At 32.8% G+C, this 18,461-nt stretch overlaps 1 protein-coding gene across 4 annotated transcripts in view; it reads right to left on the reverse strand.

Annotated features, from left to right (window-relative positions):
- PolA2 (DNA polymerase alpha subunit B) overlaps positions 1 to 18,461 on the reverse strand; it is a 105,371-nt gene that overhangs the window by 31,317 nt on the left and 55,593 nt on the right. For all 4 annotated transcript variants that reach the window (XM_085814855.1, XM_085814856.1, XM_085814854.1 and 1 more), the window contains 3 exons: positions 9,722 to 9,828; positions 2,908 to 2,964; positions 2,691 to 2,817 (listed from right to left, as the gene is read on the reverse strand). In XM_085814855.1, the coding sequence (XP_085670981.1) occupies positions 2,691 to 2,817; positions 2,908 to 2,964; positions 9,722 to 9,828 (291 nt within the window). The remainder of the gene's footprint in view (positions 1 to 2,690; positions 2,818 to 2,907; positions 2,965 to 9,721; positions 9,829 to 18,461) is intronic.

An 18,461-nucleotide genomic window follows, 5' to 3' on the forward strand; every position in this document is an offset into this window, starting at 1 on the left:
AACCCAGACTTTTCTCTGCTTTCTCACAGTTTCTTGGCATTCGTGATTCCACCATGGTTTTGATATTTTGGAGGCTTTGGAGTGGTCAAAGGTATAGAGGCTGTAGCTGCCTGGATGATAACATCAGTAATGGCTTTTTACTGGATCCTTGACCGGCACATCATTCACAACTTTTTCTGTTAACTGGGCAAGAGAGGAGAAAAGTTCCCAGTCCGCCCTTTCAAATGTAAAGCATGAGAGCCTTATGACAAAATTCATTCCTTTTCTTGTAAAAATTACCAAAAGTAGGGAAATGACCACTGTTGTCAGGATCATCTCCAACACTAAATGTACATAATGGCAACAGAGATAGTGAACAGATGGCAAGATAAAGAGTGTGAAATGCCTCGGTTGGCTCAAGGAAGTAGGTATCTTGACCATTATTGAGAAGAAAAAGGCAATGACCTTCGATTAACTGCTCAATTTGTCTACCTTGAGGATTTGTATCTCTACTTTCCCAAAGCTGACTATGTCCGTTAAAGTCTCCAGTAATAATAACCAGCTCTGGCAGCTGCTATATCAACTTATCCAGTTTTCTCTGATCGATAGCTTCATTCGGGGGCAGATATAAGGAAACGACAGAAACCAATCCTTTAATATTAGCCTGTATAGCAACCGTTTGAAGGGATGTTGCTAATGGAACTACAATTGATGAATAGTCATGTGAGGTGAGAAGGACTACACTCCCACAGAAGAGTTCACTAATAACAATGCTGTGTGATGCTCATTGATCCCGTTTTTGATATTAAAGAGACTCTGGTGGAAACCACGACAGTTCCACGAAATAAAAGGGGTCATTAGGAATGTTTATTTCACCGATACTGCTTCTTTGTCAAGCGGGGAAGGAGGATTTTTGGAAGCTCAAGTCCTGCTTCAACTTCCATATCATCAAAGTCAGAACTCATATTTTCGAGTGAGCTCTGACTTTGATGATAACTAACTCGAGCGCGACTCCCGGGTTCAGGAGTAGGATTTTTAAATTCATTTAATACATTAGATTTATTTGGTTTGGTGGTATTATTTTCTTGAGTTTTGTTGGTTTCTGCCAACTTGTTCCTTACTATATTAATTTCTATTATTTTCATTTTTGTGGTATTTTATAATTGATTACTTCCCTTCTTACACTATATGTTTAAATTGGTTTTTATTTCAATTGTTTTAAATTGTTTTGCAGCATCACCACAAGAAATATTGAAACGGGGCTGTGTACTACTTATAATTCTCCTAACTTCTGCATATGTGATGTTTTTGGTAAATTCTAGGGACTGTACTTCCTTCTCTGCTTTCCATTTTGGGGCACAAATGAGAAAATGCTGTGTGCTTTCCCTTGCAATTGACACACAGTGGCACAGCATTGCAATTGTCACTGTTTTGGCCCTCCGCATAGCAACGTGCACATGTGGGCTTATCTCAACAGGACATTTTCGAGTGGCCAAACTGCTGGCATTAGAAACATCGCATGGGGTTTGGAATGTACGATCTTATTATGGCAATGAAGATGCCCAACCTATATGCTTTTTATCAGGTGTGTTGAAGGTCAGGATAACATACTTGGTATTTATCAACTGATCCTCTTTACACATCTTGATTAACTTAGCAGCACAGACATTTTGGTCGTAGAGCTCAGTTATAAATTCTTCCTCCAAGACGTCCAGTAGATCAAATTCTGAAATAACTTTGCTACTATAGTTCAGGGTTTTGTAAACTGAGACATTTACATTGGCAGGTTCTAGTTTCTTTAGAGTGAGAAGGGCTGCGGGTTGGCTAGGACATGTAGTTTCAGAAGATCCTACGAGCTAAGCTGTTTGATGTTTTTAGGCTCACCAATACAGGATAAGTTTTTCCATCAAAAGGGTGACAATTTTGAAATTTTGTCTGTTGTGCTTGTCAGAACTACAAAACAAGGCAATGATTTTATTTCTTGTGAATTTGCATTTACACATGTTTTTAAATCTTTCTTTGAAATTGCAATATTTTAAGATGTATTATATTGGGTTGACGTTTCCATATTGAAAAGAGAAATGATTCAGACCCGGCAGCCCCACCCACCCCGGAGTCCAACAAGGGGACGCAGAAACCTGTGCCAGGGTTAACCAGGTCTATGATCTGAAGACCCTACATTCAGCTCTCCCGAAAGCTTATCTCCAGGCTTAAGGACAAATGTCCAGTCAATTGACACTAGCAGGGACAACTAAGTGCCTCTTGTTTCAATCTGAAGCAGAAGCCAAAGCAGTGTGTTGGGGACAGTACCTTGCCCCCAGGACCCTCCTTTCCAGCTTTATGGGTTACAATGCATGGCAAGCGTGCAAGCGCTTTTCTGTCCATGAAAAACTTGAAACAAAGGGATTTGACAGAATCTCACTTCGAACCCTAACCTCTGAAAAGAAATACTAAAAGGATGGAAGAAATGAAAATAGCAGAGAGAAGGAGGGATGAAACGGAAAGGAGGAAAGATCACTAGGGTTCTAAGATTGTAACCTCCGTCTCACCAAGAAAGTAATCCCTTGAAGGGTTAGGGTACCTCGGTATTTCCACATCCGTACTCACAAAAGGGAGCTCCTGAGGGGTCAATAGTACAGAAAAGATACCTATATAGAAGGGAGGAAATTTTTTAGTCATTTGTATATGATTTAGAAAAAAATTATAAGTACCTTAATAAAATATCTCAGGTCTGATGGCAGAAATAATACATGAGGCATGACTGGAAGCCCAGAATACAATTCAAAATGGAGGTAATCAACATTAATATCTTCACTGGGTGGGTACAAAGGATAAAAGCTGAAATAGTAAACAAATAAACACTATTTAGATTCAAAGAAAAAATGTACAACGATTTTCATCATAATTGAACATTAAAATGCTACATACTTTCTTTGAGTTAATAAATGACCACAAAGTCTTCCTAAACGATCAGGTAACTGTGGGCTACAAAAAAAAGAAATTTAGGATTTAAAAATGTTATTCAACAAATAGAGATTCCTATTCATTTAACAAATGGCTTCTTTTTAAACAAGCATTTAAATATTTGGTGCATTAGTATTATTTTAATGTCATCTTTAAATAAAAATACACAATAATAAATATAGGAAAGGGAAAAGACAACCGAGAAATACATATACAGTCAAAAGTCTTTAATCCGGACTCGTCCTGACTTTGGTGATTCTGGATTATCGGTTTTTCCAAATTATAGATCATAAATTTAAATTTGGTAAGATGGCATGCAGAAATTACACAATTAAAAATATGAAACCGCAATTTATGAAATAAAGAGCAATTATGATCTAAAGGGTATCAAATTTTACACACACAAAAAAAAAAAAAAAAAAAAAAAAGCTTAATATTTATTTGTTTACTTTATTAAAAATTTCTTTCAACGCGTGCATAGTTGAAATTAGAAAATTGCAACCAGAAAACTATTTGATGTGTATTCGCGATATTTATAATGACGAGGAATTTGATTTAAATCATATCAAAAACGGAGTACATCGAAATGAAATAACATAAATAAATAAATAAGCCGAATAAAATAAAAACATCTGCCTTGAAGATAAGGATAGTGCTGAGGGATCAACTTCCAGTTCATTGCACGCCGCGATGCCCCCCCCCCCCAATCTGCAGAGCAGCGTGAAATTGATAAACAGATTTCGGAATGGTTAGAGAAACAAAGAATATGCCTTTATCCATTTTTTGCAGCAATTAAACTTTTTGTTTGATGGACATCGAAACATGCTTTCACTTTGTAGATTCTTTGGCAGCTCCAGAATCGGAAACTCTTTTTGACATAATCGAAACTTCAAGCTTACTTTTTATAAAATTGCTCTAGCAGTCTGCAAAAAATAATAAGCCGGATCTAATTAGAAGATTAAGGAACAACGCAATCTGCAACATCAACTGAAATAGATAATTAGATAATTTTAGTTTAGCTTATACTGTCTGTTATACATTAAACGCGTATGCGTGAGCGCATTATGCGTTCACGAATGCGCAGGAAGTTTGTAGCTTTGAGGTCCGGTTTGACTGTATACCATTTGGGAACAAAACATTTGTGGCCAGTTGACAGTTGTGTATCATACAATATACTCGCCTGACCAGGTTTGGATTAATCCATACAGGCAACAAAGCATGCAACGACCATTAATCTAACTTCTATTATAACTTTGACCAAAAGAGCACTAAATGATGGGAATCAAGAGAATCTTGCAGCCTTTTCTTTACTTTGATAGCATGACTACAAAGGAGGAGGGAAGGGAAAACTGGAAATTTGCTATCATTTTAGATTTGATTGCTCTTACTAATCATTTGCTTTGTTACACGCAGCTCTAAATATCCAGATCACGTTTTCTTTTGAGGTCATGTAAATTTATACTTGTTAATTTGTAAGTTTTCAGTTGATTTAATTACAATACAAATGATTAAACAACATAGTCTATATTCTAAAGCCCAGTAAATTTATTCGAATGAATAAGTGTGACATATCCATTCAGTAAAAAATAATTTACTAAAAGCCCATAAAGTGTTATACACAAATTTAACTCATTAATATGAATGATATGCCACTATATATCATATGAATCACATGCAAGCATTCAGTAAAATTTCCCCATATGTCATTTAGCAAAAATGGAGTTTCAAGAAAGAATGATCTGATAATAAAACTTTACATCTATGAAACCAATGAATGAAACTTGTATGATTTGAATGACCATGACCCAGAATTTTAAATAACTTGCTAGAATCTGCTTTTGGAACCCAAATAGATGTTAACTTAAATAGTTCATATGAAAGTAATTTATGTTTGCAAATCTAGTAAAATTTCAGCTGTGATAAAGTGCAGTGTGTTTGAACAGCATACACTGAAGAAAAATGAAATCCGAACATCAAGAAATCAGTTTAAAGGAACGAAATGTAGACAAAGCATTTGTCTAAAACCGCTATAGTCACCAAAATGTTGAATGCAAGCATGCAAACATTGTGTCGTAAAGTTGCTATATGCCATTTTGTGGGAATATTCATAAGAAACAACGGCAGTGTCAGAGAGTTTGCAGCATGGCTACCAGCACATTGAACAATTGCCTGCATTCGCGAAGAATTCGAAACCATGGTACTGTTAAAGAAGAGCACAAGAACAGATCCTACTGACAACAAACAGCTGCAAGTCTGGTGTTGCAGCATTTCAACACAATGACTCCAAAAATCAGTGAGCAGGTAATGTGTGGAAAAAAAGTAGGATTAGCCAGTCAAGAATAAGACACATTCTGAAGACTGGAAAGTGTGCATTTCAAGACTACTACATGTGATGAATGAGGATAACACAGACTGAAGAAAGATGGAGTACTGTGAATGGTTTCAGCACATGGTTGGCTAGGATGATGAATTTGCAGGGAAGTTTGTATAGAACAACGAGGTGTAATTCAAACTTAGCGGCACTGTGACATGCCACATTTGTGTCTACTGGGCTTCTGAAATCCTCATGCTCATGTGAACAAGGCAGTGAATCTACTGGGAATTACTGTGTGGTATGGTCCATCAGTACATGTTTTTATTGGTCCCTTCTTCGAGATACGTAACTGGTGAGGTGTATCTTGTTATACTTCAGACAAGGATTTTGCCTGCCACCCAAAACCTGTATGAACCTTTTTACATGCAACAAGACAGAGCACCACTTCACTATCATTGAGATGTCAGGTTGTACCTCAATAAAACTCTACTGGAACAATGGGTGGGTCAAATAGGTGCTGTTCAGTACTCACCTTGGTGTCCTGATTTTAAAACTCTGGACTTCTACCTCTGGGGAACTGCTAAGAATGATGTGTATAGACAAAAACCAGCAACAATCAATGAGCAGCATGAAAAAAATCGTAGAGTAATGTGCCGCCACTACACCAGATACACCTAACAGCTGTAGTTCAGTGTGCAGTTCGGTGCAATGAGTGCTGTACAGAAGCTGCTGGCAATCATTTCAAACACATACCATAATCCTCTCTCAGTTGCAAATCTGTCATATGAAGTCAAATTTGTCACGTGATAGGAATATGGACAGTCAGCACACCCTCTGTATCATTATGACATTTTTGCATTATTTATAAAGTAATAAACTTTCTTTTTCATCTTTCATGTACTTAAAATTCCTGTTTTATTATAAATGTAATTATATATGATGTATTTTATGCAATATATGAAGTAATTGATTATTTTTTCTTCTCTTATGAAAATGAATGATTATATGTATTTTCATGATTACTTTTCACAATAAATTGCTTTCCTTTCATGTTTCATTAATTTCATTTCTTTTTTAATTTACGACTCTTATTTATTCTTCATACTTTGTATTTTTAATCACTGTTACTTTTTAATCTGCTATTAAGCCTCCTCTTTATCAGTATTACAATTTATTTCAAAAATTAAACTTGGAAAAATGTAGGTATTGAAATACTATGATTTTAATTGGTAAGACAATTTTCCATGTTAAAGTACAGTGAACATGAAAATTCATCTTTTATGTGAATGTGAATATTGTGGTAAAATTTTGTGCCACAATATTCACATTCACATAAAAAGAAAAATTTATGTTTTTCATTTTTTACCAAGATATAGGATACCACACTGGTACAACCAAGTTTGTTTGTTCCAAAATGGAATACAGTAAACTCTCCCTACAACGATACCCGATACAACAATAACTCCCTCTACTACAATAATGTTTTGTGGTCCCTGTGATTTTACATATAAACTAATGTTAATCTCCCCTCAATATTGCTATATTCTCTAGAACAATAAACCTCTGTAAAACAATTTTTTCAATCTAAATTTCAGTATTATTTTCTCCCTTTATAATAATATTTTGATTTTCAAATGCTTTCCCCCCCCCCGTTTTCTTTTGTTATTTTTTCCGTCTATTAAGACTCATTGTGGATATTCAACTTATCCCTGAATAAATAGCTATTGTTCAGATTTCAAAATAGATGAAGACCACCCTTTTGGGCATTGGAGTGGGTGAGGGAGGGTGAAGTGTAAATGTATGCCTAGTCTCATTTCTCAGTAAGCTTTGGAATTCTGATAAGGTTTAAGGACATCTAGACCTGTCTGGTCACCTTGTCACAGAACAAGTGCCCTTTGTTAGAGGAACAGGGGGAGATGGAGGCGGGGTGTTGTTAAGTGACGTACTGAAAAGTGAGTTCAAAGGTTGTTTTATAGTCTTTAACGATTTTGAGGTCTATGCGAAACATTTGGTTTAAACTTTTCTTTCTTTCATGCGATATTGTTCCCTAAGATGGCAGGGCGAAAGCAACTATCTTTTCGAGATAAACTGAACGTTATCAATAATATTGATGAGGGAATGAAGCAGATTGATGCGGCTAAGAAACATGGATTATCGCAATCTACAGTTGCAACGTTCCTAAAGAAGAGAAAGCAAATTGAAGATGCTGTAACTTCAAATGAAATTAACCCAGAGCGAAAACGACTGAAAGTTGCGACAAATGAAAACATTGATGCTGCTGTTTTAAAATGGTTTTGAAGAGATGAGAGCAACAAATGTCCCAATAAATGGACCTTTATTATGTGCAAAAGCACGGAAATTTGCAGCAATGCTAGGGAACAAAACTTTCAAAGCTAGCAATGGTTGGTTAATGTGTTTTCGAGATCGTCATGGAATAACTTTCCAAGAAGTTTACGGAGAGAAAAAGTCAGCCCCGATAAATGACGCAAATGAATGGCGGCAAAACAAGATGAAAGAAATCTTAGAAAAATATGCTCCAGAAGACATTTATAATGCAGATGAAGCTGGGCTGTTTTTCCAACTCCTACCCGATCGAACATTGGCATTCAAGGGTGAAAACTGTTATGGAGGGAAGAAATCAAAGCAGAGACTGACTGTTCTTCTGTGTACAAATAGCACAGGAACGCATAGAATACAACCTCTCGTCATTGGTAAATCATTGAAGCCAAGGTGCTTTAAGAACGTGAAAAGTCTTCCCGTGGAGTATAAAGCAAATAAGAAGGCTTGGATGACGTCTAAATTTTTTTCCGAATGGTTACAGAAGTTAGACAATGAAATGAAGAAGAGAAAGAAAAAATTCGTTTTGTTGATAGATAACTGCGGTGCTCACACGTCATTTCCAAAGCTATAAAATATCGAAATTGCTTTTTCCCCTGCCAATTGCACTTCAATTTTACAGCCTCTTGATATGGGCATAATTAAGTGCTTCAAAGGATATTACAGAAAACGGTTGGTGGACTCCATACTTGTAAACTTTGAAAATAAAGTAGAAGACCATTTCAAAGCTGTAAATGTCAAGGAAGCGTGTGACAATATTGCTGGAAGTTGGTGGGAAGTAACAGAAAAAACTATTCGGAATTGCTGGAAAAAGGCCGTTCTTTGTGTTATGGAAGATAAGAAATCTGATAATGATGAAAATTCCATAGACAATGATCTCTCAGATGATCAAGAATGTGTTTTGCACATCAAAAAATCCGTATCCCAATTTGAGGAAACAAGCGGTAAAAAGTTTGGAATTAGTATAGAAGACTATTTAACAGCAGATGATGATCTTATGGTTTTCGCAGGAGTTACTGATGAAGGTATTCTCTCTGAAATTACTGATGAGATAGGAAACAATGATGAAGATGATGATGATAATACAGGTCCATCGCGGTCCTTATTGTCATCCCAGGAAGCTCTTCAATCTGTGAATTCTCTACGAACATTTTTTTCAAGCCTTCCGTCGACAAATGAAGAACATTTTCGTGCACTAGACTCAATGCATACAGTATTGGTCAACTTAACAGTTAAAAAAATCAATAAACAAACAAAAATATTGGATTATTTTCAATAAAAAGTGTTTTCAGGTATGTGAATATTTCTGTGCTTATTTTCTGAATTTATCTTATTTATTTATTTTTTTAGTATTTAAACCACTATTATTAGTATTTTACAAATTAATTTCTTCTAAATATAGACTTAAAAGTAGTATGTTATGCACCTTAAACTAATAATAATAATAATAAAAAACTCTTATTAAATGCTCAAAATATGTGGGCCCTCGATATAACAATATGCCTCTCTACAACAATATATTTATTTGGTCCCTAAAATATTGTTGTAAGGAGGTTTCACTGTATTGCCTCAATTTTGGATAGGTTTGCACACTTTGTTATCCAAGATTTTTCAAACATTACACAGTGTGACTTTGCCATGTGGGGATATGTAAAAGAACATGTCTGCTCCACCATTACTTGTTCACAGAAACAAGCTCAGAAACATAATGATATTGCAGTAAATTTTAGAGCAGGAAACTATTTCTAATGCATTTGGAACAAATTCAGCCATCATCTTACAGGTGGTACAGAGAACACTATGTTTTAGAGATGATAATTATTATAAGTGAAACTTATTAAATAGCTTTTAAAACATAACACATTTTTGCTATTAAATATAATTATCTAAAACCAGTTTTTCTTGCAGACATATAGTTAATAAATAACAAAAGTAGTTCTTCAAAACTAGTTTTGACTATTTCAATTTAAGAAGAAAGAAGAATATTTCTCAATTATATGTTAAACTGAAAGCATTCATTTTAAGCATGAACATTTTTAATGAGTTTAAATACATCAAACTAAACAATTTTCAAATGCTATGCAAAAGATATATGAATTTAAAATAAACATTCTAAAATAAACTTACAAGGAAATTTCTTCTTTACCAAGATGAAATAAAACATCTACCGATGTCAAGCCAAATAGAACACCTTCTATATTTAATATGCAAGGATCTGATGCTAAATATAGTCGCTATAATCAAAGAATATACAATAATAAATTTCTTACATTTGAAAGGGGAGGTAAGATATTTTTATGTTTGAAATCATAGATAAACAACACAAATTTGTAAATATTCAGAATAAAAATGTTTGTCATCGCTGTTCAATAAAGTAGAAGATGAAAACACACAACTTATTAGGGCCTGAGTTGTGCAGATTTTGGTCATAATAATAATAATAAAAATAATAATTTTAAAAAAAAAGAGAGAGAGGAAGGGGGAACAGCAATCAATTCCTTTCTGATATTTTTTCAGGGTTCGTACACATTTCTGCACACGGAAATTAAGTACTTTTAAGGCCCATTAATGAAAAAAATTAAGGACCTATGAGCAAATGGGAACTGAGTAAATTCAATTAAAAATATTATACCTGTGCCTGAACGTGAATAGGATGCATTATTACTAAACATAACTTAATTAACATAATTATTAATATGTTTGAGAATAAAATTAATTTTATGAAATTTATCAAGTAGCATTAAATATTTTACACTTATAATAAATGGACATATTTGAAAGAAGATAAGTGACATTTTACTAACCGTTAGCCTTTTTTAATGTCTCATTTTGTCACATACTTGCTCAATCTAGAGGTTTAGTAAATAGCAAGTAGATTTTATGTCAAGCAGCATAGGTTAAAATGAGCATTAAATCATAATCAGCATGATTCATAACAAAAGACTGGCTATTGACACCACTCCTGCTTGCCTATAGAGAAACCTGCTGATCAGAACAAACCTGAAAGGCCTGATGTAGGTACATTTAAGCAAGTTTTGAAAGTTAGCTGACCTCTGTTTGACGCTGTTAGTGTCGTAGCTTTGTGTAGAGTTCCAGGGGTTGTAACTCAGTTAATATACTTTAAGGTTAAGCCACTAAAGCATAAGCGGTAATAAATTGTTTTGCATTAAGTCTCAATAGATGCAAAGAATAAGTTTCACATGAATTTTTACATTTTTGTGTTTTACCTTGTGACCACGGTAAAGGTTAACAAGTTGAGCCTGGCGCCGAATTTGCTATCCTTTCAGTTCAGCCGGCAGCGAGCGATCAAGCAGTGCAATATTGCCAACTTAAATTATTCATAAATTATACAAAAAGGAAGGAGACGCACATAAAGTCCAAAAGTATTGTTCGAAATGTTATGATGACAATTCAAAGCTATTTGGATGCAAGATAGATAAAAATGCTACCAAAATAGTTGTTTCGTATTGTAATATGTGTAAAGCTAAGCCGTATTTTTGTTTAGAAAGCTTCAATAAATTTCATTAAAACTACATTTGATTACATTTCATTGAGACTACACTTATTTGTTAACTTTAATACTGTCGTCCCGTGGACCGACGCCAGCCAAACGGAAATTCCAGTGCCTGTCCCCAGGGACCGACACCGTGCTCAGCATGTTAACGAAAGACAATAACTTGCTTTAATATACAGATATAATTTTTTAAAGGAATGCATTTAGATATAATTAAATTAGGCATTAGATAACCTTATTCATTATGGATTTACATGGCCACTATTAAATTAAATTTATTTTTTAATAATAATTATTAAAAAACCCTATTAATATCACAATCTCGTAAAAGTTCACAGTTTAAAATACATGCAATTTATGACATTGATTTACAATGTTAGTATAATTACATATTAAAAGCTACAAAACATAAAACTCAACAAAATAATTATGCGTCTTTTTAATTTGAAGGCCTGCCCAGACATTTTGGCTAATTTATATCGATTTCCTTCTCCTTAAGCATGTTTTCTAACAATTAGAAATTTGTCTCAATATGCAAAACAATGTTCTCATTAGTTTCTGCGTGTTTTATCTGCTAACTGCCAACCTCTTCACAATGTACTGTCTATGAGAGTTTACTTGATCTGGTAAAAGTTAAATAGTCCTCCCCCTCCCCCTGACAGATGTGAAACAAATTATCACTATGTCTGAAAGTAACTATAAATCAGATAATAAATTTAAATAAAGGTTTAAACAAGTTTCGTATTAAAAAAGAACTAAGAACATATAGGCATGTTCTTATGCTAACAAAATAAAATACAAATTGTGGTGATATAATTAAACAAGAAGAGTGAAATTCAAACTAAAAATATGGACTAGTGGTAAAAAACTACACAATTTAATTTCAATTTAATCTGGTTCAGTAACTATATTGTCATAATAAACTCAAATGTCAACAGCAGTAATGGGAAGACTAATGATTACAAATCATCAGAGCTGACAGGAACTAATGCAGCGAGCAAGTGGAGTTCAGAAACACTCGTCTTACACTCCAAAAAACTCAGTTTAAAAACTGTCTAAGTGATTTGCATTCTGATGAGGAAACAGAAATGCAAAATTATATTTTAAACAATGTAAAACATTGTTTAAAACATTGCTGAACTGTACAGTTATTATTATGTAAATTGGGTAATTTACATAATAATAACTGTACATATCTTTGAAGAATAATTTTCTTTCTCTTTACATATTTAGTTTCTTTTTTCAACATGTTTCCTTTTCACTTTAAATTTTTTTATTTAATTAAAGACTTCTGTTATTCTAAAAGACTAAATGCATTTAGAATGTATGGAAAAAGCTGCTAATTTTATTTCTTTAGTAATACGAGCATTCAGAAGAAATATGAAATACATATGGTAAGGTCTAATCACAGAGCTGGTGTGGCATAATTTTTAGAACTTAGGGACACACCGAGCAAAAAAAATCTAGAAATGGCAAAACTTTTAGAATTTAGAGCAGGCATTGAAAGCAAAATTTAGAAAGGCACCAGGCATCAGAATTTAGGATCCAGAGAGACTGCATCAGGTCGCAAAATGCCTAGCGCCAGCTCTGTGTATGATGCATTAAGACGTATTAGATGATTCTTTTGAATTGACAGTTTTCAATTTTTTTATTAATTAAAAATTGCTTTGTAAAATGCCTGTATATATGATAAGATTAGAAGTACTTTTCCTATTTTCCATGCTTTTATGTAGTGAAAAGTAGAGAAAATAAAGGGAAGATAAATATGTTAAGAAAGCGATTTTAGAATCAGAAGTAAAACATTCAACTATTATGTTTTCATTGTTCTTCCAGATGTTCTCCAGAATGTAAGAAACTGCGTGTTACTACCATGGAGACATTTTTAATTTTATCACATTTTTCTGGAATCTTTTATAATCGTGGGTCTATAAATTTGTCTTGAAATCTTTAAACTTTCCAAGCTTCACTGTCTCAAATCCTAAAAAAATTTATCCCTACTAATTCTGTAACAGCAAAAGTCCAGAAATGTTTTTAGAAAAAATCGGAGGAAAAAAGTGTGAAGTTAATTTTATAGAGAAAACTGATGCATATTGTGAAAATTCTGATCAATCTGAGAAATGGGAAAAATTCTTATCATGAAAAAATTAAAAAGACATTTTTAATTAATTACATAGCTATTTTGCTTTTGCTAAAAACTGTTTTGTAAACTTCGTGCTTTATAGCATTATTCCTCGCTTATTTTTCAGATTAAAAAAATTGTATAATATGTGGCCAAAATGGAACTTTATAATATGACAGTGAAAAAAAATGCTTTATTTTAATGTCACTTCCTAAATATAATTCCAATATATTACCATTATTTCAATGAGATTTATCAATGTTAGAATGTTCTAAAAAATCGTCAAAAAATTCCCAGATCTTGGAATTAAAAATTTTCTATAGAAACAGATCTTAAAATCGCCAAAATGTTGATAATCGCCAAGTTTAGAACCGTTTAATAAAATAACTTACATCCTCAAAAGCAGAAAGTTGTTTGAGAGTTCTTCATTACAAAAAATGAAATAATTTTTGACATGCTTATGTTTCACTTCTTGCTCAGAAATTCGAGTATCCCACTATTATTTATATTACGAATAGGAACGAATTATAACTCGTGAACCCATTCAAAAAATAGCCATATTTGTCAGTGAATCGCCAAAAATATTCCTGCAAAATGCTAATTCACACCCAAAATGGCAGTCGTAAAAACAGAAAGAAATTTTAAGGACCAAAAATCGATTCCAAAAAACTTAAGGACTCTTAAGGACCGTACAAACCCTGTTTTTATAAAGAAATACATATTAAATGCAAATTTATGTAAAAAATTAGGATGAAATGCACATAAAAATTACTTTAAACATTTTTTGAATGTTTGTGAACAGTAGTTTAAAATTTTAACATGTTCTAGTCTGAGTCATTGTTTCCTTTCAATTATATAGTTTTACTGTATTAAATTTCTTTTTACACTATTACTAGCAGGAAAGTCATCAGTTTATTTAGCACTTGTAATTCTTACACGATGAAAAAATACTATTTTTAATTGTAATAGAAGTTAAAAGAACAGTTGTCTGTAACAGGGTTCGTACACATTTCTGCACACGGAAATTAAGGACTTTTAAGGACCATTAATGCAAAAAATTAAGGACCTATGAGCAAATGGGAACTGAATAAATTCAATTAAAAATATTAACTATGCCTGAATTTAGCTTTTGTAACACCATCCTAAAAATAAACTCGATCCCTAAGTAGTATGCATTATTACTAAACATGAATTAATTAGCATAATCGTTAATAAGTTTGAGAATAAAATAAACTTTATGCAACTTATTAAGTAGCATTAAACATTTTACACATACAATAGTTGGACATATTTGAAAGAAGACAAAAGACATTTGCGTTTTACTAACAGTTAGCTTCATGTTGATTTTTTTGTGTCTCATTTTGTCACATACTTGCTCAATCTAGAGGTTTAGTAAATAGCAGGTAGATTTTATGTCAAATGGGATAGGTTAAAATGAGAAGTAAGATCATAATCAGCATGATTCATAAAAAAAGACTGAATGTTGTTACCGTTGCTGCTTGTCTACAGAGAGAGACCTGCTGATTAGAACAAACCTGAAAGGCCTGATGTAGGCATGGTTGGCAAGTGTTGAAAGTTAGTCAGGCTCTGTTTGATGCAGTTAGTGTCCTAGCTTCGTGTAGAGTTCCAGGGGTTGTAACCCAGTTAATATAGTTAAGATATAATAACATAGCGAACAAATACTAATTTAGGAGTCAAACAACAAAAATTGAAAATATAAAGCTGATTTTTGTTGTTTGACTTCTAAATTAACAGTTAATATACTTTAAAGTTGCAATAAGCCATTAAAGCTCCAGAGGTGATAAATTGTTTTGTATTATTTGAAGTATCGATAGATGCAAAGAATAAGTTTTACTTGAATTTTACATTTTTGTGTTTTATTTTATGACCACAGTGAATATTAATGAAAGGCAATAACTCGCTTTAATATGTAGATAATTTTTAAGGGTTAGCACTTAGTTATAAGTAATGAAATTAGGTAGTTAAGATAATCTTAGTCATTATGGATTTACATAGCCACTATTAAATTTTATGTTTTAACAATATTTGTCCTATTAAAATCAAAATCTAATAAGATTTCACAGTTTAAAATATATGTAATTTATGATATTGATTGAGTACTTTTAAGAACTTACATTTAAAATCAATTTTAATATAAGTACCTTTTACAAAACATTTATGTTTTGTAACAAAAACAGTCAACAAAATATTTATCCGTCATTTTAATTTGAAGCCTTCCCAGACATTTTGGCCAGTTTATATCGATTTCATTCTCTTTAAGCAGCTTTTCTAACAATTAGAGATTTGTCTCAATATGCAAACCAATGCTGTAGCTAGTTTCTGTGTGATTTATGTCCTAACATGTCAAACTCTCCACAATGTACCTATGAGGGTTTACTTGATAGAGTAAAAGTCCAAAACCCCCGACATATGTGAAGCAAATTATCGCTATGTCTAAAAGACAAAGATTTAAATAAGTCTCTTATTTAAAAGGAACTTAGAATATAAAGGCTTGTTCTGATGCTAACAAAATTAATTACAGCTCACAGTGACGTAATTAAACAAGAACAATCAAATTCAAACTAAAATGTGGACTAGTGGTCAAAGATTATATAATTTAATTTTAATTTAATCTAGCTCAGTAACTCTACCATATGAGGAAACAGAAATGGGAAATCATAATAAAGGCTGAAATCATGAACAATTGGGTAATTTACATAATAATAACTGCACATATCTTTGAAGAATAATTTTCTTTATGTATTCAGTTTCTTTCTTCAATATGTTTCCTTTTCATTTTAGAATTTTTGAAATTAAATAAGGATTTCTTTTATTCTAAAGAAATCACTAAATGCATTTAGAATATATAGAAAAAGTGGCTAATTTTATTTCTTTAGTAATATGAACATTCAGAAGAAATATGAAATAAATATCGTAAAAGCCGGTTACAGAGCTGGTGTGGCAGAATTTTTAGAATTTAGTAACACACTGAACAACAAAATCTAGAAATGACAAAACTTTTAGAATTTTAGAGAAGGGATTGGAAGCAAAATTTCGAAAGGCACTAGGCAGCAGAATTTAGGATCCACAGAGATTGCATCATGTGGGAAAATGCATAGTGCCAGCTCTGTGTATGATGCATTAAGACATATTAGATGAATCTTTTAAATTGTAAGTTTTCAATTTCTTTATTAATAAAAAAATCCCTTTCTATAATGCCTGCCCATATGACAAGATTAGAAGTTTTTTTTATACTTTCTATGCTTGTGTCTAGTGAAAAGTAGAGAAAATAAAGGGAAGATAAACATGTTAAGAAAATGATTCTAGTATCAGAAATAAAACATTCAAATATTATGTTTCCATTGTTGTTCCAGACGCTCTCCAAAAAGTAAGAAATTCAATGCAAACTTTCTGTAAAATGCATCCATTATGTGTTGATAACATGGAGGCATTTTTCATTTTGTCACATAGTTCTCGAATCTTCTAGAATCGTGTGTCTATAAAACTTGCTTTCAAATAATTCTAAACTTTTCCATCTGCAATGTCTAAAATCCTACAGAAAAATTATCGCTGCCAATTCTGTAACAGCAAAAAGCCAGAAATATTTTGGAAAAAAAAGGGGGGGGAGGGGAAAAGTGTAAAATTAATTTTATAGAGAAAATTGATGCATATTTTGAGAATTTTGAATATTCCGAGACAATTACACGGGGAAAAACTCTTACTATGACAAAATTAAAAAGAATACATTTTTAATTAATTACATAGCTAATTTTGATTTTGCTAAGAGCTGTTTCGTATATTGTACTTTGTTTATTTTTCAGATTCAAAATACTGTATAATAAATTGCCAAAATGAAACTTCATAATATGACAGTGAAAAATAAAAATGTTTTAGTTTAATGTTATTCTTTTAATATAATTTCAATATATTACCATTATTTTAATGAAATTTATCAATGTTACGATGTTTTAAAAAAATCGTCAAAAAATTCTCAGATCTCGGAATTTCGTCCAAATGTTGATAAGTCGCCAAATTTAGAACCGTTTGATAAAAGAATTCACATTCCCAAAGCTAAAAGTTGTTTAAGAGCTCTTTATTAGAAAAAATTAATTTCGAAATGCTTATATTTCACTCTTGCTTAGAAACTCAAGTATCCCATCATTTATATTACAAATAGAAACAAATTATAACCCATGAACCCATTCAAAAGATAACCATATACATCAGTGAATCGCCAAAAATATTCCTCCAAAATGCTAATTAACACTCAAAATGGCAGTCGTAAAAACAGACAGAAATTTCAGATGATTAAAATTAAGGACCTTCTGCTGATTTTGGTTAAAATTAAGGACTTTTAAGGACCAAAAATCAATTCCAAAAAAATCTAAGGACTTTTAAGGACTCTTAAGGACCGTACGAACCCTGTGTAAACATAAATTTTGGTATGAATCCTGAAATAATAATAGCAGTCCTAGTAATAGACTGAGGCATCATTCAAAAATATAATCATGCATGCATAATTGAGAAAAATACAGTTTGGGGAAGTGATCAATTTCATTTAATCAATTTGGATTTCTCTCCTGGCACAATGTTGGCTGCAGCATTAAAAAAAACTTCATCTAATAGTTATTTGTACAAAATCTTACCATAGACAATTCCTGTTGCTTGAAAGTATTTATTGCCAGATTCTTTGGCATTTGGAAATTTTCAAATTGTAATATTCAGCTCAGTTTCTGGATTAAAATTTTGCACAAAAATGTGTCTAGATCAAAACATGACAAATTACAATGTTTAGTGCAGTTCAGTCACTGACGAGTTTGTACACATTTTGGCTGCAGACTTGTGAATAGAACAGGCCCGGTGGCGCAGTGGCTAGCGCATCACGAAGCAGCACCACAGGTCCGGGGTTCGATTCACGGGCTGGTCAAGGGAGACTCAGCCTTTCATCCGTTGATTTCCATCACTTGGGTCAATAAAATGAGTACCAAGTTTGCTTGGAGACTAAACACTGGGGGTCCTGCGACCAAGCTGACCACTTGTTCAGGGCATATGCTTATGCACCCCAGTCAAGAAAGCAGATTTCGGGCACTGCAGGCCTTGGCTTGGTCCACTAAGGCTGTTACGCCACTGAGTTTAGTTTTTGTTACTGGAACACCAATTCCAATTTTTTTTTCAACACTGCCTGATTAAAACAGTATAGATTTAATTTTAAGTAATGAGCACAAACTTATTAA

Source organism: Stegodyphus dumicola, chromosome 4 (genome assembly GCF_044657685.1).
Source record: "Stegodyphus dumicola isolate Sdum_Otavi_A_Nest chromosome 4, ASM4465768v1".
Lineage (NCBI taxonomy): Eukaryota > Metazoa > Arthropoda > Arachnida > Araneae > Eresidae > Stegodyphus > Stegodyphus dumicola.